The following is a 25915-nucleotide window of genomic DNA, read 5'->3' on the forward strand; positions in this document are numbered from 1 at the left end:
CACCCGAAGCGACAGCGTTTCTTCTCCACTCGGTTGAGGCCATCACGCCGCCCTAACAAACTACCCATACTCCCCCCTCAACTCTAAACGATAAACAGTGGAAACCAATAAACAAACCCTCCACCATGAGAAAATACATTAAGAAAATACGCAAGAACCAAAAGAAAAAAGAATAGTAGCCCTCCTCACGAACCACGAAACTCTCACACAACCAACTTCTTCTTCTATGATATAATGGCGGTCCACAAACCAACGTTAAAGGTGCATGCCGCCACCTACTGTGCTGGAGTGTGTGGTCAATCACGGTTTCCAACATTTCTAAATCCTCCTACCTAACTCAGTACTTCTGAGAAAATAAAGAAGAGCCCTACTAACTTCTAATAGACCCTCCCCCATCCCCAAAATCCCTTCCAAACCCCCCCAACCCCGTCCAACCTCAATGACCCTACACTTCAATCTTTCCCTCTCTTCAACATACTAGACATACATTCAACGTACAGACGTACCCTCCAGACACAAACCATTCCCATGCTTGCCACCCAGATGTAATGACGAGTTCAATGTACAATGTCCTAAGCACAATCGAGTAAACACCACCTCTTCCTTCCTAATCTGACCTTTGAATCTTGGTCCATCGACCTTTCTGTAAAACTGTAAACTATTCATATAAATACCGGCCCTTGTGCTCAGAGTACCATCTCTTCTGCCACACATCTATCAAAATTGCTCTGATCTTACATTTGGCCTCATCTCTACCCAGTGGAACATTAATATAAATTATATCTAGTTTCAAAGATCTTTTAGCTAACTGGTCTACAATTTCATTCCCTTCCACACCAGAATGTGCTGGGACCCAGCAGAATGTCACTACTACCCCCATTCTCTCAATTCTCCATAATAACATTAATACCTCCAATAGCAGGTCACTCCTATCCTAGTATATTCCCAACAGTCATCTAGAACAGTAGCAGTGGGATGCTCAACCTCACAGCCTTTCAACCCAATAAGATAATGACCATTTTTTACGCTGTATATCCAAAGGCATCTCTCCTGCCTCCACCAGTAAGGCACATACAGATGTTGATTTAAATGCACCAATACATATCCTTAAAGCTATATACTGGATTCTGTCCAGCTTCTGAAGCCAAGTTTTGCCTTGTTCGATAAACTATACACCCGTAATCAATTGTCGTCCTGATCAGAGCTCTATAAATATCCATCAACGATTGGTTATGAATGCGGTGCTGACAGACAGAGACCCACACAACCAACTACTGCAAAAGTGATGGAATGAGAGAGGCAGAGACACTGTACATAGCCATAATGTAACGTTTCTTCTTCTTTGGAGTTTAACGGCGGTTGGCATCCAATATGTTGCATTGCCGCCCCCAACTAGAATATAATATAACTCTATTTTACTTTGTGATACAAAATGGGAAAAGGGGAAAGGAACATTTAATTAAAAACCTTCCAACTAACCCTACACTCATTAAATACCCACTACCCCATTCCACTACTTTGACCCTATCTGATCCTGCACCATGTCGACAGCCTGGGAGGACGGGACACCACCACTCAACACACCCTGTAACTCTTCTGAAGTCTAATCTTGTATGCCCAAATACTTCTCTGCAGCTGCCACCACAACATCTTTTTTCTTTGATTTACGTTCCATTTGTGCGGTACAGTTGATAACCATTGCTATGAATGCTAAGAAGCTATCTTTACTGAAGCATATATCACTCGTTGGCCTATCCCTCTGTGCTGGCACAGATCTACTACTCACAGGGATCCTCTCAGGATCTCTCACCCTTGACCCATCCTCCTCTACTTTCTCCACTGTCTCAGGATACGACACCTTCTGCACTACTCTGACTCTAGCCACCTCAACCTGCCTCTCTCGCACCGGACACTTCCGATCCCCAGCAACATGGGTATCCCAACAGTTGACACACACTTTATTCACCAGAACAATCCTTTATCCCATTCTCTTCCGCACACATAAAACATCTTGGAATTTCCCTCCCACAAACTGCTGCGAAATGACCATAAACGTTGCACCTGAATTTATGGATTTGCCACAAAAGCTTGAATCAAGATAACTGATATATCATAACATGACTTTCTCTGGTAAAGACTCAAAACTCAAAAGGACTGACTCCTATGTTTCACCACGCTCACCACCGGGTCTGCGTCCCACCAAACGGCGGGAATCACAAACACCAGGAATCTTCATTTTCAATTTCTCCACCTCCACACTTAACGCTACCCCAGAAATCACTCCTTTCAATGGTGCCCTGTTCCTAAGAGCAAAGCAAGAAACAAATCTTGACCCAAGTTGGATGACACGGAGCGCCCACTCCCTCTGGTCAGAAGAAACACAAACAAATATCACAAGTCCACTACAGGTTACCTTCACTGATTCAACTGCACCCAACTCTTTTCCCACCCAACATGAAACCACAAATGGATCTGCCAAAAGGTATGGATCCACTTTCTCCAAAAATGTAATTCCTACTGCACCAAATTCTTCTTTATCATGTCCATTGATACCAGGCTCTGGTTCTGAGCTCTTCACCACACCTTCTACCTCACTTAACTCTCCCTCATTCATTTCCATTTCACCTCCAGAACTCGGTCTGGCGCACGGCTCACTCTGTTTGCACTTGAGTTATAACATTTGAAAGTCTCTATTCCTTTGGAACTTTTGTGAGTGTAATGTTTACTGTTCATTTCTGGTTGTTTATTTCACTTTTGTTTAGTATCTATTTCACTTGCTGTGGCAATGTAAACATATGTTTCCCATGCCAATAAAGCCCTTTGAATTCAATTGAATTGAGAGAGAGCGAGAGCTCCATGTTAATGTATAGGGGACATGAGTCGGTCATGGTTACTCATGGTTATGTGATGAGGTAGCCCCGCCTTCGACTTCAAAATCAGTGTCGGCCCTCAGCCCAATAGGGAATGTCCTCTTGGTGTAACGGTCAAGATGTTGTTTTCTCCCTCAGTAGACCCGGGTTCATATCCCGCCGGTTACATTAAGCAGTATATTTTCTGAAATGGGTCCAGACAGTCTGTTCCCAACAGTGGGGTCAGTGGGATTGGAGACGGGCCCCTCTCTCTCTCTCTCTGACTGGAGGAGAGAAGTGAAATGGTGTGTCTCCTCTGGTCAACAATACTCACCTTGAGAGACTCCACAGCCTGTTGGAGCTCCTTCAGCTCCTTCTCTCTCTCCTGGAATCTCTGCTGGACCTTCTGCTGACTCATCCCCAGCTGCCTCTGTGGAGAATCACTCTTCAATGAGCTATCAAGCTTTATTTGTCCAGTAGATCAATAGTATAGTAATGGGACATAGGGCCCATAGAAGATAGGGATTAATATGTTGAGGAAGTGTCTGTGTGAAATTATATTATTATATTGTTATGTGAATGATTATAGTTTTAAGCGAACACCAAACGTGTGGTAATGCCTTTTTTCTGGCCGCTCTTCCGTAAAGCCCAGCTCTGTGGAGTGTACGGCTTAAAGTGGTCCTATGGACAAATACCCCAATCTACGCTGTGGAACTTTGCAGCTCCTTCAGGGTTATATTTGGTCTCTGTTGCTTCTCTGATTAATGCCCTCCTTGCCTGGTCCGTGAGTTTTGATGGGCGGCCCTCTCTTGGCAGGTTTAATGTGGTGCCATATTCATATGCACGTACCACTTTTCCGTTATTTATTTTTTAGAATGATTTGAAGCAAGTTTTTTTTTTTTCATTCCACTTCACCAATTTGGACTATTTTGTGTATGTCCATTACATGAAATCCAAATAAAAATCCATTTAAATTCCAGGTTGTAATGCAACAAAATAGGAAAAACGCCAAGGGGGATGAATACTTTTGCAAGGCACTGTATATATCATACTACTAGTATATAGGGCTATATATCATACTACTAGTATATAGGGCTATATATCATACTACTAGTATATAGGGCTATATATCATACTACTAGTATATAGGGCTATATGTCATACTACTAGTATATAGGGCTATATATCATACTACTAGTATATAGGGCTATATATCATACTACTAGTATATAGGGCTATATGTCATACTACTAGTATATAGGGCTATATGTCATACTACTAGTATATAGGGCTATATATCATACTACTAGTATATAGGGCTATATATCATACTACTAGTATATAGGGCTATATATCAGGTTTGTGTTCATATTTGTTCTGATGAGGATCAATTTCATTTGATTTCTCTCATATTCAAACAGTCTTAGTTCCTACTGTATCTTTAATTCTTTGTTTATCAGACAGTCACCAACAAGTAGTTCTGGTCTTACCTGTTTCTCAGTCCTCTCTGCTGCAGCTGACACTGTATCATGGCCTTTATGTTCATCCATTGTACACAGCATACAGATACACTGCTGATCGGTACGACAGTAAACCTCCAGCAGTTTGTCATGATGAGAGCAGATCTTCTCCTGTAGTTGTGCGGTGGCTTTAACCAGCTTGTGCTTCTTGAAAGCAGGAGATTCATAGTGAGATTGGTGGTGAGTCTCACAGTAAGAAGCCAAACACGTCAGACAGGACATGAGGGCTTTCCGCTTTCTGGTCCCAGTGCAGACATCACACGCCACATCTCCAGGTCCAGCATAGCACAGAGCAGGAGGGGGAGCAGCCTGGAGTCCTGTCTTCTTCAGTTTCTCCACCACCTCAGCCAACATGTTATTTTTCCTCAGATTAGGCCTTGGAGTGAAGGTCTCTCTGCACTGAGGACAGCTATAGACCCCTTTCAGAATATCCTGATCCCAGCAGCCGTCAATACAGCTCCTACAGTAACTGTGTCCACAGGGGATGGTGACCGGCTCCTTCAGTAGATCCAGACAGACAGAACAACATAACTGGTCCTGGTCCAGCAGAACTCCCTGCTGAGACATTTGGACAGTTGTTCACTCTCACACAGACAGAAGACACAGAGACTCAGATCAGTTTCGTTTCCTCAGAAGAGAGTTTGTGGCAGGGGGATGGACTTCCTGGTTCTGTCAGAGGGGTGGGGTTAAAAGGAGGGAGGGAAGGGTTAGAAGAAGGGAGGAAGAGAGAGAGGAACTGCATGCAACAGCAAGAGGGAGACAAATAGTTTTGTTCCTAGGTTAGAGGCCTTAACATGGAACAAATTGAATAATGAATCTTAAAATGTGAGTTGTTAGAATATATAAAGGATAACAGTTTATATGAAGAACATATGTATAATTATTTTAATGACCTTTATAATGCCTTATAATACACTAATGTGTTCTACTTAAGCAATAAGGCCTGAGGAGGTGTGGTATATGGCCAATATACACTACCACAGCTAAGGGCTGTTCTTAGGCACAACGCAACGCGGATTGAGAATTATGGAACACTTTCAAAAATCAAATCACATTTTATTGGTCGCATAAATATATTTAGCAGATGTTATTGTGGGTGTAGGGTGTTCCTGGCTCCAACAGTGCAGTAATAACTTACAATACACAACAATACACACTAATCTAAAAAGTAAAGGAATGGAATTAAGAAATATGAAAAGATTAAGACGAGCAATGTTAGAGTCCGGAGTGTGTGTGTGTATATATATATATATATGAGAGATCAGCATGTTTTTCTGTAACACACTTGGTATCACAATTCTTGAACCCTTAAACAGAATTCCATCAAGTCCAGATAGCTCATCCCTGTGTTGACCATAAGGGTATGGTATAGCTTGTACAGACTACCTGCATGTTATGGCTTGAATCACCTTTTGCAAACACTCATCTTCTGCAGTAGCACGTGAAATAACTGTCCACATTTCATCTGAGACTGGGCAACTCTCTCTGATAAGGTTTACATCCTGCTCCTATATCTAGTTTGGTTCTGAGCTGTCAAAAGCTCTGGACAATGTGTCTGCCACTAACAATTCTTTCCCTGGCCTGTACTCGAGTTGCAAGTCATATTTCTGAAGTTTTAGAAACAGTCTCTGTTCTCTTGGTGGTGTGTGTGTTAGACCCTTCTTTACAATAGTAACTTAAGGTTGATGATCTGTTTCATCCCACACTGTTTTACCACAGATAAACACACTGAATTTCTCACATGCACATGACAGTGCCAATGCCTCTTTCTCAATCTGAGCATAGTTACACTCAGAAGTTGGCAGAGCCCTGGAGGCATATGCAACTGGGCGCCATCTAGTGCCATACTGCTGTAACAACACTGCACCTTAACCCGCTTTAGAGGCATCTGCTGAGATTTAGGTTTTGAGCTTTTTATCATAGAACCAAAGTACTGGAGCATGCATGATGTAGTGGACATTCTAATCAATAATGAGGAGAGACAGGGTCAATCACCAATCAGGATATTACTTTATTCAAAACGTATCAATAAGGTAATAAGTGAGGCTGGTCGACCCAACAGTCTTGACACAAAGAATACTAAAGATCTTTTATAGCAAAGATACACCCTCTTAGTCTACATGACAAATAACAGATGTATGGAAGGAGTCAAAAGGTGAGACTTGATATATGAGAAAGGAGTATCCCCAAGCCAGAAAGCATTTGCTATGAAGACTGTTCTTACTGTATGGAAATCAGAGTTTAGCCTCCAAAACAAGCTTCCTCTCATCATTATCCATAGCCAAGCCATCTCTCCCTGGTACCTCATTACACCAACTCATTCTATGGAATGCGTTCTGTAGGTTTTATCACCAAAGGCATCGTTAATCTACTGTCAGTGTTAACAGACACATGAGAGTTCTAAGAACCCTTTTCTACTGCAGAAAACAACCATTTGATGCAATAACAGTATTAGAACATCATCTAGTCATTGTTGTCCTCACAATGATCAATGCCTTGAGCTCCTCAAAACTCTTTCTGATGATTACTGTTCCAACACCAATCTGTAGTTTTTCACAGTAGACTTCTCATCTGACTAGTGTGAGTTGCCAGATTAGGTACAAATTAGCCCACATAGTTAACCATCCCTAAGAACCTTTGTACGCAATATTAAGTTGTATGAAATTAAATCAGATGTGAAAAATAGGCTATGCCTCAGCCCAATAGGGAATGTCCTCTTGGTGTAACGGTCAAGCTGTTGCTTTCTCCCGCGGTAGACCTGGTTCATATCCCGTCGGTTACATTAAGCAGTCTATTCTCTGAAAATAGTCCAGACAGCATGTACCCAACAGTGAGGTCAGTGGGATTGGAGAGAGTCCCCTCTCCCTCTCTCTGTCTCCTCCCGAGTATCATTTCTTACTCGGCAGGATCCGTCCACGTTTTCGGAGGGCTCCTGGCAAGCGGGGAGTCGCCGACCCGCGTTCAATGTGCCGGTCCGCTTAGCGAGTGCGTACCGCACGCCCCCATGTCTTCTTTTTTTTCATTTTCATATTTTTGAAAAAATAATTTTTCATTTTTTTTTTCTGCTTCAAAGTAGATTAAGTGAAGCTTCACCTCCATTCAGAGCCTGCTGATCTTCACATATGTTGCTCTTTATATGCCCCCCAACCATAATCTGGAAATATATTAATTTCAGACTTCTGGACATAAAACTTACATATTGTGTAAACCACACACAGACATGTGAAATCCCTTAGCTAGATGAGCCTCAAACATCAGAGCAATGGCCTAGGCGACAACACCTTGGGTGGGCAATTGTCTTCCAAATGAATGTTCATATATAACACGCCATTCTCCAAATCAATATTTCTATATAACATGCCATTCTCCTTGCATTATGCTGTTGGGTCATGGAGGAGGGAGGTTGCAATGCTGGGAAAAACACCTCCACAGGAGATCAACACAGCATTGCAACATTTTTCGAATGAAAGTAACAGCGCCCTTGGGCACCCCTGTAGTTTATTTTTAGTCATTTAGCAGACACTCTTATCCAGAGTGACTTAATATATTTTTTGTGTAATTATTTTTTTCATACCTGCCCCCCAGTGGGAATCAAACCCTAAACCCTGGCATTGCAAATACCATGCTCTACAAACTGAGCCTCATCCCTGCCACAATTCAGACTACTTGACATAATTATAATTCCTATCTAAACCTAACGGCTTGTGAAACCCCCACACAGAGGTGTGAAATTCCTCAACTTGAGGAGCTTCAAACATCAGAACAATGGCCTGACAACACCTGAGACATTTTTTAGGAAGATGGCATCATCTGGTTCTATTGCCAACATGATTAGCTAAGTTATAAAAAAAAGTATATTACAGAGTTAGGCTTTCACAATAACATTCCTGGAAACAGATTGTAATTTTGATGCGCATAGGAATCATGAGTGCATTCAGGTGCGTATGCCACGGCTAAGTTTATTCACAGTAGACAAACAGGCTCATTCTGTTCAGAATAACCCAGGGTATGACGTCATGTCATCTTGTAACTATACATCAAATATAGTGATCATAAATGTTGACACTGTATTTGACATGAGTTTTATAATAAGAACATTTGAAGTGCACATTTGGACTCATGGGTGTTTTGCTTGCTTGTATGACATCAAAGCAGTATTTATTATAGTCCTCAACGTCTCATCTTTCAAAATACATTTAGTCCTCTGAAGCGTAGAGCCTGTGGTCTGAAGTCATGTATAGCATGTTACTGTACAGCCACTGCGTACCAATTTAGGCGTTTATCAGTGCCATTTTCAACCTGTATACTTTAAAGGGCTACATACAAATTGTGCAACAATATTGCATTTTTAAAAGCCTGTTATATTAAATGAAGTGCCCAGGATAGAGAAAGAGAGAGTGAAAACAGTGGAGTGAGACAGAACGAGAGAGAAAGTGAATTGTGAGAAGAGAGAGAGTGAAAACAGTGGAGTGAGTCAGAGCGAAAGAGAGAGAGAGCTGTGAAGAGAGAGAAAGAGTGAAAATAGTGGAGTAAGAGAGAGAGAGAGAGAGAGAAAGAGAGAGAGAACTGTCCACAATGTTAATAGGAACAAAGATTTGTGTTCCTAGGTTAGGGCCCTTAATATGGAATACATTAAATAGAGTGGTTAGAATATATAAAGGGTAACAGTTTCTATGAAGTACATCCAGTCGTCTGAAAAAGTTTGGGCACCCCTCTGAGGCTGCATAATAATTTACTCTGTCGTCACAGAAAATGATCACAGTGGCATGCCATTCATTTTCTAATAAAAGCTGAGTAATGGGCTATTGTCCAGACAAAGATTTTTAGTGTAGCAATATTAAGTTGTATGAAATTAAATCAGATGTGAAAAATAGGCTATGCCTCAGCCCAATAGGGAATGTCCTCTTGGTGTAACGGTCAAGCTGTTGCTTTCTCCCGCGGTAGACCTGGTTCATATCCCGTCGGTTACATTAAGCAGTCTATTCTCTGAAAATAGTCCAGACAGCATGTACCCAACAGTGAGGTCAGTGGGATTGGAGAGAGTCCCCTCTCCCTCTCTCTGTCTCCTCCCGAGTATCATTTCTTACTCGGCAGGATCCGTCCACGTTTTCGGAGGGCTCCTGGCAAGCGGGGAGTCGCCGACCCGCGTTCAATGTGCCGGTCCGCTTAGCGAGTGCGTCCCGCACGCCCCCATGTCTTCTTTTTTTTCATTTTCATATTTTTGAAAAAATAATTTTTCATTTTTTTTTTCTGCTTCAAAGTAGATTAAGTCAGCTTCTCCAACATTCCGTTTTTTTCTCTGCTTCAAAGTAGATTAAGTGAAGCTTCACCTCCATTCAGAGCCTGCTGATCTTCACATATGTTGCTCTTTATATGCCCCCCAACCATAATCTGGAAATATATTAATTTCAGACTTCTGGACATAAAACTTACATATTGTGTAAACCACACACAGACATGTGAAATCCCTTAGCTAGATGAGCCTCAAACATCAGAGCAATGGCCTAGGCGACAACACCTTGGGTGGGCAATTGTCTTCCAAATGAATGTTCATATATAACACGCCATTCTCCAAATCAATATTTCTATATAACATGCCATTCTCCTTGCATTATGCTGTTGGGTCATGGAGGAGGGAGGTTGCAATGCTGGGAAAAACACCTCCACAGGAGATCAACACAGCATTGCAACATTTTTCGAATGAAATTAACAGCGCCCTTGGGCACCCCTGTAGTTTATTTTTAGTCATTTAGCAGACACTCTTATCCAGAGTGACTTAATATATTTTTTGTGTAATTATTTTTTTCATACCTGCCCCCCAGTGGGAATCAAACCCTAAACCCTGGCATTGCAAATACCATGCTCTACAAACTGAGCCTCATCCCTGCCACAATTCAGACTACTTGACATAATTATAATTCCTATCTAAACCTAACGGCTTGTGAAACCCCCACACAGAGGTGTGAAATTCCTCAACTTGAGGAGCTTCAAACATCAGAACAATGGCCTGACAACACCTGAGACATTTTTTAGGAAGATGGCATCATCTGGTTCTATTGCCAACATGATTAGCTAAGTTATAAAAAAAAGTATATTACAGAGTTAGGCTTTCACAATAACATTCCTGGAAACAGATTGTAATTTTGATGCGCATAGGAATCATGAGTGCATTCAGGTGCGTATGCCACGGCTAAGTTTATTCACAGTAGACAAACAGGCTCATTCTGTTCAGAATAACCCAGGGTATGACGTCATGTCATCTTGTAACTATACATCAAATATAGTGATCATAAATGTTGACACTGTATTTGACATGAGTTTTATAATAAGAACATTTGAAGTGCACATTTGGACTCATGGGTGTTTTGCTTGCTTGTATGATATCAAAGCAGTATTTATTATAGTCCTCAACGTCTCATCTTTCAAAATACATTTAGTCCTCTGAAGCGTAGAGCCTGTGGTCTGAAGTCATGTATAGCATGTTACTGTACAGCCACTGCGTACCAATTTAGGCGTTTATCAGTGCCATTTTCAACCTGTATACTTTAAAGGGCTACATACAAATTGTGCAACAATATTGCATTTTTAAAAGCCTGTTATATTAAATGAAGTGCCCAGGATAGAGAAAGAGAGAGTGAAAACAGTGGAGTGAGACAGAACGAGAGAGAAAGTGAATTGTGAGAAGAGAGAGAGTGAAAACAGTGGAGTGAGTCAGAGCGAAAGAGAGAGAGAGCTGTGAAGAGAGAGAAAGAGTGAAAACAGTGGAGTAAGAGAGAGAGAGAGAGAGAGAGAGAGAGAGAAAGAGAGAGAGAACTGTCCACAATGTTAATAGGAACAAAGATTTGTGTTCCTAGGTTAGGGCCCTTAATATGGAATACATTAAATAGAGTGGTTAGAATATATAAAGGGTAACAGTTTCTATGAAGTACATCCAGTCGTCTGAAAAAGTTTGGGCACCCCTCTGAGGCTGCATAATAATTTACTCTGTCGTCACAGAAAATGATCACAGTGGCATGCCATTCATTTTCTAATAAAAGCTGAGTAATGGGCTATTGTCCAGACAAAGATTTTTAGTGTAGCAATATTAAGTTGTATGAAATTAAATCAGATGTGAAAAATAGGCTATGCCTCAGCCCAATAGGGAATGTCCTCTTGGTGTAACGGTCAAGCTGTTGCTTTCTCCCGCGGTAGACCTGGTTCATATCCCGTCGGTTACATTAAGCAGTCTATTCTCTGAAAATAGTCCAGACAGCATGTACCCAACAGTGAGGTCAGTGGGATTGGAGAGAGTCCCCTCTCCCTCTCTCTGTCTCCTCCCGAGTATCATTTCTTACTCGGCAGGATCCGTCCACGTTTTCGGAGGGCTCCTGGCAAGCGGGGAGTCGCCGACCCGCGTTCAATGTGCCGGTCCGCTTAGCGAGTGCGTCCCGCACGCCCCCATGTCTTCTTTTTTTTCATTTTCATATTTTTGAAAAAATAATTTTTCATTTTTTTTTTCTGCTTCAAAGTAGATTAAGTGAAGCTTCACCTCCATTCAGAGCCTGCTGATCTTCACATATGTTGCTCTTTATATGCCCCCCAACCATAATCTGGAAATATATTAATTTCAGACTTCTGGACATAAAACTTACATATTGTGTAAACCACACACAGACATGTGAAATCCCTTAGCTAGATGAGCCTCAAACATCAGAGCAATGGCCTAGGCGACAACACCTTGGGTGGGCAATTGTCTTCCAAATGAATGTTCATATATAACACGCCATTCTCCAAATCAATATTTCTATATAACATGCCATTCTCCTTGCATTATGCTGTTGGGTCATGGAGGAGGGAGGTTGCAATGCTGGGAAAAACACCTCCACAGGAGATCAACACAGCATTGCAACATTTTTCGAATGAAAGTAACAGCGCCCTTGGGCACCCCTGTAGTTTATTTTTAGTCATTTAGCAGACACTCTTATCCAGAGTGACTTAATATATTTTTTGTGTAATTATTTTTTTCATACCTGCCCCCCAGTGGGAATCAAACCCTAAACCCTGGCATTGCAAATACCATGCTCTACAAACTGAGCCTCATCCCTGCCACAATTCAGACTACTTGACATAATTATAATTCCTATCTAAACCTAACGGCTTGTGAAACCCCCACACAGAGGTGTGAAATTCCTCAACTTGAGGAGCTTCAAACATCAGAACAATGGCCTGACAACACCTGAGACATTTTTTAGGAAGATGGCATCATCTGGTTCTATTGCCAACATGATTAGCTAAGTTATAAAAAAAAGTATATTACAGAGTTAGGCTTTCACAATAACATTCCTGGAAACAGATTGTAATTTTGATGCGCATAGGAATCATGAGTGCATTCAGGTGCGTATGCCACGGCTAAGTTTATTCACAGTAGACAAACAGGCTCATTCTGTTCAGAATAACCCAGGGTATGACGTCATGTCATCTTGTAACTATACATCAAATATAGTGATCATAAATGTTGACACTGTATTTGACATGAGTTTTATAATAAGAACATTTGAAGTGCACATTTGGACTCATGGGTGTTTTGCTTGCTTGTATGACATCAAAGCAGTATTTATTATAGTCCTCAACGTCTCATCTTTCAAAATACATTTAGTCCTCTGAAGCGTAGAGCCTGTGGTCTGAAGTCATGTATAGCATGTTACTGTACAGCCACTGCGTACCAATTTAGGCGTTTATCAGTGCCATTTTCAACCTGTATACTTTAAAGGGCTACATACAAATTGTGCAACAATATTGCATTTTTAAAAGCCTGTTATATTAAATGAAGTGCCCAGGATAGAGAAAGAGAGAGTGAAAACAGTGGAGTGAGACAGAACGAGAGAGAAAGTGAATTGTGAGAAGAGAGAGAGTGAAAACAGTGGAGTGAGTCAGAGCGAAAGAGAGAGAGAGCTGTGAAGAGAGAGAAAGAGTGAAAATAGTGGAGTAAGAGAGAGAGAGAGAGAGAGAGAGAAAGAGAGAGAGAACTGTCCACAATGTTAATAGGAACAAAGATTTGTGTTCCTAGGTTAGGGCCCTTAATATGGAATACATTAAATAGAGTGGTTAGAATATATAAAGGGTAACAGTTTCTATGAAGTACATCCAGTCGTCTGAAAAAGTTTGGGCACCCCTCTGAGGCTGCATAATAATTTACTCTGTCGTCACAGAAAATGATCACAGTGGCATGCCATTCATTTTCTAATAAAAGCTGAGTAATGGGCTATTGTCCAGACAAAGATTTTTAGTGTAGCAATATTAAGTTGTATGAAATTAAATCAGATGTGAAAAATAGGCTATGCCTCAGCCCAATAGGGAATGTCCTCTTGGTGTAACGGTCAAGCTGTTGCTTTCTCCCGCGGTAGACCTGGTTCATATCCCGTCGGTTACATTAAGCAGTCTATTCTCTGAAAATAGTCCAGACAGCATGTACCCAACAGTGAGGTCAGTGGGATTGGAGAGAGTCCCCTCTCCCTCTCTCTGTCTCCTCCCGAGTATCATTTCTTACTCGGCAGGATCCGTCCACGTTTTCGGAGGGCTCCTGGCAAGCGGGGAGTCGCCGACCCGCGTTCAATGTGCCGGTCCGCTTAGCGAGTGCGTCCCGCACGCCCCCATGTCTTCTTTTTTTTCATTTTCATATTTTTTAAAAAATAATTTTTCATTTTTTTTTTCTGCTTCAAAGTAGATTAAATGAAGCTTCACCTCCATTCAGAGCCTGCTGATCTTCACATATGTTGCTCTTTATATGCCCCCCAACCATAATCTGGAAATATATTAATTTCAGACTTCTGGACATAAAACTTACATATTGTGTAAACCACACACAGACATGTGAAATCCCTTAGCTAGATGAGCCTCAAACATCAGAGCAATGGCCTAGGCGACAACACCTTGGGTGGGCAATTGCCTTCCAAATGAATGTTCATATATAACACGCCATTCTCCAAATCAATATTTCTATATAACATGCCATTCTCCTTGCATTATGCTGTTGGGTCATGGAGGAGGGAGGTTGCAATGCTGGGAAAAACACCTCCACAGGAGATCAACACAGCATTGCAAAATTTTTCGAATGAAAGTAACAGCGCCCTTGGGCACCCCTGTAGTTTATTTTTAGTCATTTAGCAGACACTCTTATCCAGAGTGACTTAATATATTTTTTGTGTAATTATTTTTTTCATACCTGCCCCCCAGTGGGAATCAAACCCTAAACCCTGGCATTGCAAATACCATGCTCTACAAACTGAGCCTCATCCCTGCCACAATTCAGACTACTTGACATAATTATAATTCCTATCTAAACCTAACGGCTTGTGAAACCCCCACACAGAGGTGTGAAATTCCTCAACTTGAGGAGCTTCAAACATCAGAACAATGGCCTGACAACACCTGAGACATTTTTTAGGAAGATGGCATCATCTGGTTCTATTGCCAACATGATTAGCTAAGTTATAAAAAAAAGTATATTACAGAGTTAGGCTTTCACAATAACATTCCTGGAAACAGATTGTAATTTTGATGCGCATAGGAATCATGAGTGCATTCAGGTGCGTATGCCACGGCTAAGTTTATTCACAGTAGACAAACAGGCTCATTCTGTTCAGAATAACCCAGGGTATGACGTCATGTCATCTTGTAACTATACATCAAATATAGTGATCATAAATGTTGACACTGTATTTGACATGAGTTTTATAATAAGAACATTTGAAGTGCACATTTGGACTCATGGGTGTTTTGCTTGCTTGTATGACATCAAAGCAGTATTTATTATAGTCCTCAACGTCTCATCTTTCAAAATACATTTAGTCCTCTGAAGCGTAGAGCCTGTGGTCTGAAGTCATGTATAGCATGTTACTGTACAGCCACTGCGTACCAATTTAGGCGTTTATCAGTGCCATTTTCAACCTGTATACTTTAAAGGGCTACATACAAATTGTGCAACAATATTGCATTTTTAAAAGCCTGTTATATTAAATGAAGTGCCCAGGATAGAGAAAGAGAGAGTGAAAACAGTGGAGTGAGACAGAACGAGAGAGAAAGTGAATTGTGAGAAGAGAGAGAGTGAAAACAGTGGAGTGAGTCAGAGCGAAAGAGAGAGAGAGCTGTGAAGAGAGAGAAAGAGTGAAAATAGTGGAGTAAGAGAGAGAGAGAGAGAGAGAAAGAGAGAGAGAACTGTCCACAATGTTAATAGGAACAAAGATTTGTGTTCCTAGGTTAGGGCCCTTAATATGGAATACATTAAATAGAGTGGTTAGAATATATAAAGGGTAACAGTTTCTATGAAGTACATCCAGTCGTCTGAAAAAGTTTGGGCACCCCTCTGAGGCTGCATAATAATTTACTCTGTCGTCACAGAAAATGATCACAGTGGCATGCCATTCATTTTCTAATAAAAGCTGAGTAATGGGCTATTGTCCAGACAAAGATTTTTAGTGTAGCAATATTAAGTTGTATGAAATTAAATCAGATGTGAAAAATAGGCTATGCCTCAGCCCAATAGGGAATGTCCTCTTGGTGTAACGGTCAAGCTGTTGCTTTCTCCCGCGGTAGACCTGGTTCATATCCCGTCGGTTACATTAAGCAGTCTATTCTCTGAAAATAGTCCAGACAGCATGTACCCAACAGTGAGGTCAGTGGGATTGGAGAGAGTCCCCTCTCCCTCTCTCTGTCTCCTCCCGAGTATCATTTCTTACTCGGCAGGATCCGTCCACGTTTTCGGAGGGCTCCTGGCAAGCGGGGAGTCGCCGACCCGCGTTCAATGTGCCGGTCCGCTTAGCGAGTGCGTCCCGCACGCCCCCATGTCTTCTTTTTTTTCATTTTCATATTTTTTAAAAAATAATTTTTCATTTTTTTTTTCTGCTTCAAAGTAGATTAAGTGAAGCTTCACCTCCATTCAGAGCCTGCTGATCTTCACATATGTTGCTCTTTATATGCCCCCCAACCATAATCTGGAAATATATTAATTTCAGACTTCTGGACATAAAACTTACATATTGTGTAAACCACACACAGACATGTGAAATCCCTTAGCTAGATGAGCCTCAAACATCAGAGCAATGGCCTAGGCGACAACACCTTGGGTGGGCAATTGCCTTCCAAATGAATGTTCATATATAACACGCCATTCTCCAAATCAATATTTCTATATAACATGCCATTCTCCTTGCATTATGCTGTTGGGTCATGGAGGAGGGAGGTTGCAATGCTGGGAAAAACACCTCCACAGGAGATCAACACAGCATTGCAACATTTTTCGAATGAAAGTAACAGCGCCCTTGGGCACCCCTGTAGTTTATTTTTAGTCATTTAGCAGACACTCTTATCCAGAGTGACTTAATATATTTTTTGTGTAATTATTTTTTTCATACCTGCCCCCCAGTGGGAATCAAACCCTAAACCCTGGCATTGCAAATACCATGCTCTACAAACTGAGCCTCATCCCTGCCACAATTCAGACTACTTGACATAATTATAATTCCTATCTAAACCTAACGGCTTGTGAAACCCCCACACAGAGGTGTGAAATTCCTCAACTTGAGGAGCTTCAAACATCAGAACAATGGCCTGACAACACCTGAGACATTTTTTAGGAAGATGGCATCATCTGGTTCTATTGCCAACATGATTAGCTAAGTTATAAAAAAAAGTATATTACAGAGTTAGGCTTTCACAATAACATTCCTGGAAACAGATTGTAATTTTGATGCGCATAGGAATCATGAGTGCATTCAGGTGCGTATGCCACGGCTAAGTTTATTCACAGTAGACAAACAGGCTCATTCTGTTCAGAATAACCCAGGGTATGACGTCATGTCATCTTGTAACTATACATCAAATATAGTGATCATAAATGTTGACACTGTATTTGACATGAGTTTTATAATAAGAACATTTGAAGTGCACATTTGGACTCATGGGTGTTTTGCTTGCTTGTATGACATCAAAGCAGTATTTATTATAGTCCTCAACGTCTCATCTTTCAAAATACATTTAGTCCTCTGAAGCGTAGAGCCTGTGGTCTGAAGTCATGTATAGCATGTTACTGTACAGCCACTGCGTACCAATTTAGGCGTTTATCAGTGCCATTTTCAACCTGTATACTTTAAAGGGCTACATACAAATTGTGCAACAATATTGCATTTTTAAAAGCCTGTTATATTAAATGAAGTGCCCAGGATAGAGAAAGAGAGAGTGAAAACAGTGGAGTGAGACAGAACGAGAGAGAAAGTGAATTGTGAGAAGAGAGAGAGTGAAAACAGTGGAGTGAGTCAGAGCGAAAGAGAGAGAGAGCTGTGAAGAGAGAGAAAGAGTGAAAATAGTGGAGTAAGAGAGAGAGAGAGAGAGAGAAAGAGAGAGAGAACTGTCCACAATGTTAATAGGAACAAAGATTTGTGTTCCTAGGTTAGGGCCCTTAATATGGAATACATTAAATAGAGTGGTTAGAATATATAAAGGGTAACAGTTTCTATGAAGTACATCCAGTCGTCTGAAAAAGTTTGGGCACCCCTCTGAGGCTGCATAATAATTTACTCTGTCGTCACAGAAAATGATCACAGTGGCATGCCATTCATTTTCTAATAAAAGCTGAGTAATGGGCTATTGTCCAGACAAAGATTTTTAGTGTAGCAATATTAAGTTGTATGAAATTAAATCAGATGTGAAAAATAGGCTATGCCTCAGCCCAATAGGGAATGTCCTCTTGGTGTAACGGTCAAGCTGTTGCTTTCTCCCGCGGTAGACCTGGTTCATATCCCGTCGGTTACATTAAGCAGTCTATTCTCTGAAAATAGTCCAGACAGCATGTACCCAACAGTGAGGTCAGTGGGATTGGAGAGAGTCCCCTCTCCCTCTCTCTGTCTCCTCCCGAGTATCATTTCTTACTCGGCAGGATCCGTCCACGTTTTCGGAGGGCTCCTGGCAAGCGGGGAGTCGCCGACCCGCGTTCAATGTGCCGGTCCGCTTAGCGAGTGCGTCCCGCACGCCCCCATGTCTTCTTTTTTTTCATTTTCATATTTTTTAAAAAATAATTTTTCATTTTTTTTTTCTGCTTCAAAGTAGATTAAGTGAAGCTTCACCTCCATTCAGAGCCTGCTGATCTTCACATATGTTGCTCTTTATATGCCCCCCAACCATAATCTGGAAATATATTAATTTCAGACTTCTGGACATAAAACTTACATATTGTGTAAACCACACACAGACATGTGAAATCCCTTAGCTAGATGAGCCTCAAACATCAGAGCAATGGCCTAGGCGACAACACCTTGGGTGGGCAATTGCCTTCCAAATGAATGTTCATATATAACACGCCATTCTCCAAATCAATATTTCTATATAACATGCCATTCTCCTTGCATTATGCTGTTGGGTCATGGAGGAGGGAGGTTGCAATGCTGGGAAAAACACCTCCACAGGAGATCAACACAGCATTGCAACATTTTTCGAATGAAAGTAACAGCGCCCTTGGGCACCCCTGTAGTTTATTTTTAGTCATTTAGCAGACACTCTTATCCAGAGTGACTTAATATATTTTTTGTGTAATTATTTTTTTCATACCTGCCCCCCAGTGGGAATCAAACCCTAAACCCTGGCATTGCAAATACCATGCTCTACAAACTGAGCCTCATCCCTGCCACAATTCAGACTACTTGACATAATTATAATTCCTATCTAAACCTAACGGCTTGTGAAACCCCCACACAGAGGTGTGAAATTCCTCAACTTGAGGAGCTTCAAACATCAGAACAATGGCCTGACAACACCTGAGACATTTTTTAGGAAGATGGCATCATCTGGTTCTATTGCCAACATGATTAGCTAAGTTATAAAAAAAAGTATATTACAGAGTTAGGCTTTCACAATAACATTCCTGGAAACAGATTGTAATTTTGATGCGCATAGGAATCATGAGTGCATTCAGGTGCGTATGCCACGGCTAAGTTTATTCACAGTAGACAAACAGGCTCATTCTGTTCAGAATAACCCAGGGTATGACGTCATGTCATCTTGTAACTATACATCAAATATAGTGATCATAAATGTTGACACTGTATTTGACATGAGTTTTATAATAAGAACATTTGAAGTGCACATTTGGACTCATGGGTGTTTTGCTTGCTTGTATGACATCAAAGCAGTATTTATTATAGTCCTCAACGTCTCATCTTTCAAAATACATTTAGTCCTCTGAAGCGTAGAGCCTGTGGTCTGAAGTCATGTATAGCATGTTACTGTACAGCCACTGCGTACCAATTTAGGCGTTTATCAGTGCCATTTTCAACCTGTATACTTTAAAGGGCTACATACAAATTGTGCAACAATATTGCATTTTTAAAAGCCTGTTATATTAAATGAAGTGCCCAGGATAGAGAAAGAGAGAGTGAAAACAGTGGAGTGAGACAGAACGAGAGAGAAAGTGAATTGTGAGAAGAGAGAGAGTGAAAACAGTGGAGTGAGTCAGAGCGAAAGAGAGAGAGAGCTGTGAAGAGAGAGAAAGAGTGAAAATAGTGGAGTAAGAGAGAGAGAGAGAGAGAGAAAGAGAGAGAGAACTGTCCACAATGTTAATAGGAACAAAGATTTGTGTTCCTAGGTTAGGGCCCTTAATATGGAATACATTAAATAGAGTGGTTAGAATATATAAAGGGTAACAGTTTCTATGAAGTACATCCAGTCGTCTGAAAAAGTTTGGGCACCCCTCTGAGGCTGCATAATAATTTACTCTGTCGTCACAGAAAATGATCACAGTGGCATGCCATTCATTTTCTAATAAAAGCTGAGTAATGGGCTATTGTCCAGACAAAGATTTTTAGTGTAGCAATATTAAGTTGTATGAAATTAAATCAGATGTGAAAAATAGGCTATGCCTCAGCCCAATAGGGAATGTCCTCTTGGTGTAACGGTCAAGCTGTTGCTTTCTCCCGCGGTAGACCTGGTTCATATCCCGTCGGTTACATTAAGCAGTCTATTCTCTGAAAATAGTCCAGACAGCATGTACCCAACAGTGAGGTCAGTGGGATTGGAGAGAGTCCCCTCTCCCTCTCTCTGTCTCCTCCCGAGTATCATTTCTTACTCGGCAGGATCCGTCCACGTTTTCGGAGGGCTCCTGGCAAGCGGGGAGTCGCCGACCCGCGTTCAATGTGCCGGTCCGCTTAGCGAGTGCGTCCCGCACGCCCCCATGTCTTCTTTTTTTTCATTTTCATATTTTTGAAAAAATAATTTTTCATTTTTTTTTTCTGCTTCAAAGTAGATTAAGTGAAGCTTCACCTCCATTCAGAGCCTGCTGATCTTCACATATGTTGCTCTTTATATGCCCCCCAACCATAATCTGGAAATATATTAATTTCAGACTTCTGGACATAAAACTTACATATTGTGTAAACCACACACAGACATGTGAAATCCCTTAGCTAGATGAGCCTCAAACATCAGAGCAATGGCCTAGGCGACAACACCTTGGGTGGGCAATTGTCTTCCAAATGAATGTTCATATATAACACGCCATTCTCCAAATCAATATTTCTATATAACATGCCATTCTCCTTGCATTATGCTGTTGGGTCATGGAGGAGGGAGGTTGCAATGCTGGGAAAAACACCTCCACAGGAGATCAACACAGCATTGCAACATTTTTCGAATGAAAGTAACAGCGCCCTTGGGCACCCCTGTAGTTTATTTTTAGTCATTTAGCAGACACTCTTATCCAGAGTGACTTAATATATTTTTTGTGTAATTATTTTTTTCATACCTGCCCCCCAGTGGGAATCAAACCCTAAACCCTGGCATTGCAAATACCATGCTCTACAAACTGAGCCTCATCCCTGCCACAATTCAGACTACTTGACATAATTATAATTCCTATCTAAACCTAACGGCTTGTGAAACCCCCACACAGAGGTGTGAAATTCCTCAACTTGAGGAGCTTCAAACATCAGAACAATGGCCTGACAACACCTGAGACATTTTTTAGGAAGATGGCATCATCTGGTTCTATTGCCAACATGATTAGCTAAGTTATAAAAAAAAGTATATTACAGAGTTAGGCTTTCACAATAACATTCCTGGAAACAGATTGTAATTTTGATGCGCATAGGAATCATGAGTGCATTCAGGTGCGTATGCCACGGCTAAGTTTATTCACAGTAGACAAACAGGCTCATTCTGTTCAGAATAACCCAGGGTATGACGTCATGTCATCTTGTAACTATACATCAAATATAGTGATCATAAATGTTGACACTGTATTTGACATGAGTTTTATAATAAGAACATTTGAAGTGCACATTTGGACTCATGGGTGTTTTGCTTGCTTGTATGACATCAAAGCAGTATTTATTATAGTCCTCAACGTCTCATCTTTCAAAATACATTTAGTCCTCTGAAGCGTAGAGCCTGTGGTCTGAAGTCATGTATAGCATGTTACTGTACAGCCACTGCGTACCAATTTAGGCGTTTATCAGTGCCATTTTCAACCTGTATACTTTAAAGGGCTACATACAAATTGTGCAACAATATTGCATTTTTAAAAGCCTGTTATATTAAATGAAGTGCCCAGGATAGAGAAAGAGAGAGTGAAAACAGTGGAGTGAGACAGAACGAGAGAGAAAGTGAATTGTGAAGAGAGAGAAAGAGTGAAAACAGTGGAGTAAGAGAGAGAGAGAGAGAGAGAGAGAGAACTGTCCACAATGTTAATAGGAACAAAGATTTGTGTTCCTAGGTTAGGGCCCTTAATATGGAATACATTAAATAGAGTGGTTAGAATATATAAAGGGTAACAGTTTCTATGAAGTACATCCAGTCGTCTGAAAAAGTTTGGGCACCCCTCTGAGGCTGCATAATAATTTACTCTGTCGTCACAGAAAATGATCACAGTGGCATGCCATTCATTTTCTAATAAAAGCTGAGTAATGGGCTATTGTCCAGACAAAGATTTTTAGTGTAGCAATATTAAGTTGTATGAAATTAAATCAGATGTGAAAAATAGGCTATGCCTCAGCCCAATAGGGAATGTCCTCTTGGTGTAACGGTCAAGCTGTTGCTTTCTCCCGCGGTAGACCTGGTTCATATCCCGTCGGTTACATTAAGCAGTCTATTCTCTGAAAATAGTCCAGACAGCATGTACCCAACAGTGAGGTCAGTGGGATTGGAGAGAGTCCCCTCTCCCTCTCTCTGTCTCTCTCTCTCTCTCTCTCTCTCTCTCTCTCTCTCTCTCTGACTGGAGGAAAGAAGTGAAATGGTGTGTCTCCTCTGGTCAACAATACTCACCTTGAGAGACTCCACAGCCTGTTGGAGCTCCTTCAGCTTCTTCTCTCTCTCCTGGAATCTCTGCTGGACCTTCTGCTGACTCATCCCCAGCTGCCTCTGTGGAGAATCACTCTTAAATGAGCTATCAAGCTTTATTTGTCCAGTAGATCAATAGTATAGTAATGTGACATAGGGCACATAGAGAGGAAGGTCTAAAATCTTGAGGAAGTCCCTTTACCATATGACATTTTCTATGTTTCTATGTGAATGATTATAGTGTTTATGGTAGGTGTACATGTATCAAGGGGTTGAGACTGAACTTTGAACTATTAAAAGGGCATTCGGAATGATAATAGTGTTTGACTTCAGAAAATTGTGATACATTTGGATCAAACTCAATATACTCAAGGTTTGTGTTCATATTTGTTCTGCTGAGGATCAATTTCATTTGAATGATCTCATATTCAAACAGCCTTAGTTCCTACTGTATCTTTAATTCTTTGTTTATCAGACAGTCACCAACAAGTAGTTCTGGTCTTACCTGTTTCTCAGCCCTCTCTGCTGCAGCTGATACTGTTTCATGGCCTTTATGTTCATCCATCACACACTGATAACAGATACACTGCTGATCGGTACGACAGTAAACCTCCAGCAGTTTGTCATGATGAGAGCAGATCTTCTCCTGTAGTTGTGCGGTGGCTTTGACCAGCTTGTGCTTCTTGAAACCAGGAAATTCATAGTGAGGTTGGAGGTGAGTCTCACAGTAAGAGGCCAGACACACCAGACAGGACATGAGGGCTTTCTGCTTTCTGGTCCCAGTGCAGAAATCACACGCCACATCTCCAGGTCCAGCATAGCACAGAGCAGGAGGGGGAGCAGCCTGGAGTCCTGTCTTCTTCAGTTTCTCCACCATCTCAGCCAACATGGTATTTTTCCTCAGATTAGGCCTTGGAGTGAAGGTCTCTCTGCACTGAGGACAGCTATAGACCCCTTTCAGAACATCCTGATCCCAGCAGCCCTCAATACAGCGCCTACAGTAACTGTGTCCACAGGCAGTAGTGACCGGCTCCTTCAGTAGATCCAGACAGACAGAACAACAGAACTGGTCCTGATCCAGCAGAACTCCCTGCTGAGCCATTTGGACGGTTGTTCACTCTCACACAGACAGACGACACAGAGACTCAGATCAGTTTCGTTTCCACATAAGTTAGTTTTTGGGAGGGCGTGGACTTTCTGGATCTGCCAGATAGGTGAGGTTAGAGGGAGGGAGGGAGGGAGGGAGGGATAGAGAGAGAACTGCGTTCAACGTGGAGAGGGAGACAAATATTTTAGTTTCTAGGTTAGGGCCCTTCATTTGGAATAAATCTAACAAATATGAGTTGTTAGAATATATAAAGGGTAACAGTTCCTATGAAGTACATATTATAATTATTATAATAAGCTTCATAATGCCTTATAATACACTTATGTGTTATAACACTGATTATAAGTGTCTATAATAATAAATAAGTGGTTGTAATGGGGGGGCTTGATATTGATACAATATACTGTAGTTTAAATGAATACTGTATGTATTGACTGATCATTGAGAATGAGGTAATACTTTACATTACAGTGTGGGTATTACTGTTAGGCCTAGGGTCAGGGTTAGAGTTACTACATTCAGCAGTAACCCTAACCCTAGCCATATCTAGGACTAAAAAGAGAAGACGTTTTATAATCAGAGTTCTTTGTATCTCTTCTTAGTCAGACAGAAACCCCCCACATATTATAGGTGGACGGGGTTATGAACATATCCAATGAATTGTTTCTGCAAACAGATGAAATGAAACTGCCTTTCAGCAGGAAAAGCTTCTCTAATAATCCTAACCATTGCTGGGTGTCTTCAGAGACTGAGGTATAGAGACACACTGTCAAGTCAAATCATCTGGCTGTGCTTTCATGTCAAAACAGTTATTATTTTCTATTCATAAAATTATATTATATTATAAGATAATATATTACATCCATAGGCTCCACTCTGTATAGTGTTAATGATGACTGTTTGTTCTGTACATTGATTGAATGGTTAGGACTATCTAACTGTATTCACTGTTTAAATCCGAAGAGACCAGGAGACCTAAAGGAAGCCTTCAACACTGTATCCCTTCATCCAGTCATAGTAAACAACCTCTGTCTGTCTGTCTGTATGTCTGTCTGTCTGTAAACACAGCCAACTTTTCTGCGGTGGTTGTTGTTGCTATCAGTGCTGCACAGCTATTTTCAGGTCTCTCCAGAGATGGTCGATCGGGTTCAACTCCAGGATCTGGCTGGACCACTCAAGGACATTCAGAGACTTGTCCCGAAGCCACTCCTGCGTCTTGGCTGTGTGCTTAGGGTTGTTGTCTTGTTGGAAGTTGAACCTTCGCCCCAGTCTGAGATCCTGAGCGCTCTGAAGCAGGTTTTCATCAAGGATCTCTCTGTACTTTGCTCTGTTCATTTTTCCCTCGATCCTGGCTATTCTCCCAGTCCGTGCCTCTGAAAAACATCCCCACAGCCTGATGCTGCCACCACCATGCTTCACCATAGGGATGGTGCCATGTTTTCTACAGACGTGACGCTTGGCATTCAGGCCAAAGAGTTCAATCTTGGTTTCATCAGACCAGAGAATCTTCTTTCTCATGGTCTGAGAGTACTTTAGGATCCTTTTGGCAAACTCCAAGCGGGCTGTCATGTGTCTTTTACTGAGGAGTGGCTTCCGTCTGGCCACTCTACCATAAAGGCCTAATTGGTGGAGTGCTGCAGAGGTGGTTGTCCTTCTGGAAGGTTCTCCCATCTCCACAGAGGAACTCTGGAGCTCTGTCAGAGTTACCATCGGGTTCTTTGTCACTTCCCTGACCAAGGCCCTTCTCCCCCGATGCTCAGTTTGGCTTATTAAGGGCGAGGCTTATTATGGGCGTGGCTTTCAGCTAGATCTTATTGGCCACCCATGAGACTAAATGTAATTCCAGTTTATCATATCAAATTTACATACTGTAAACTCAATGTTTCCTTATTAAATTCTTCTATAATATGTAGAGTATGTATTACATATTATAATAAGGTATACCACTGTATTATTGCCCAACAATGAGACATACGTGGACTTTTAGGAAACTCTATAAGCATCATTGAAGCTACAAAAATGTCAATGTTCAACCTTAACATGTGCTAACTACGCAACAGACCAGATGAACAGGAATTATATTTACTCTCATGGGTGGCTAAAAATAACTATCTGAAAGCCAAACCCCTACTAAACTATGC

The 25915-nt window shown here is 41.3% G+C and overlaps 3 protein-coding genes across 3 annotated transcripts in view; all 3 read right to left on the bottom strand.

Annotated features, from left to right (window-relative positions):
• LOC311116874 (E3 ubiquitin/ISG15 ligase TRIM25-like) overlaps positions 1-4946 on the bottom strand; it is a 33122-nt gene extending 28176 nt beyond the window's left edge. The window contains exons 1-2 of the mRNA XM_084191901.1: positions 4340-4946; positions 3184-3279 (exon numbers count right to left, since the gene is read on the bottom strand). Of these exons, the coding sequence (XP_084048027.1) occupies positions 3184-3279; positions 4340-4936 (693 nt within the window). The 5' untranslated portion in view covers positions 4937-4946. The remainder of the gene's footprint in view (positions 1-3183; positions 3280-4339) is intronic.
• LOC311116872 (tripartite motif-containing protein 16-like) overlaps positions 1-25915 on the bottom strand; it is a 51848-nt gene that overhangs the window by 7656 nt on the left and 18277 nt on the right. The gene's annotated exons all lie outside the window — the stretch shown is intronic.
• Positions 4985-23804, bottom strand: LOC311116875 (E3 ubiquitin/ISG15 ligase TRIM25-like; the record flags this gene model as incomplete). Its single annotated transcript, XM_084191902.1, has 2 exons — positions 23172-23804; positions 4985-5038 (listed from the first exon to the last, which is right to left on the bottom strand). Exons 1-2 carry the CDS (start codon positions 23766-23768, stop codon positions 4985-4987), a joined length of 651 nt encoding a protein of 216 aa, XP_084048028.1. The 5' UTR covers positions 23769-23804.

The sequence above is a fragment of the Coregonus lavaretus genome, assembly GCF_964263955.1.
Source record: "Coregonus lavaretus genome assembly, contig: HAP1_SCAFFOLD_1361, whole genome shotgun sequence".
Lineage (NCBI taxonomy): Eukaryota > Metazoa > Chordata > Actinopteri > Salmoniformes > Salmonidae > Coregonus > Coregonus lavaretus.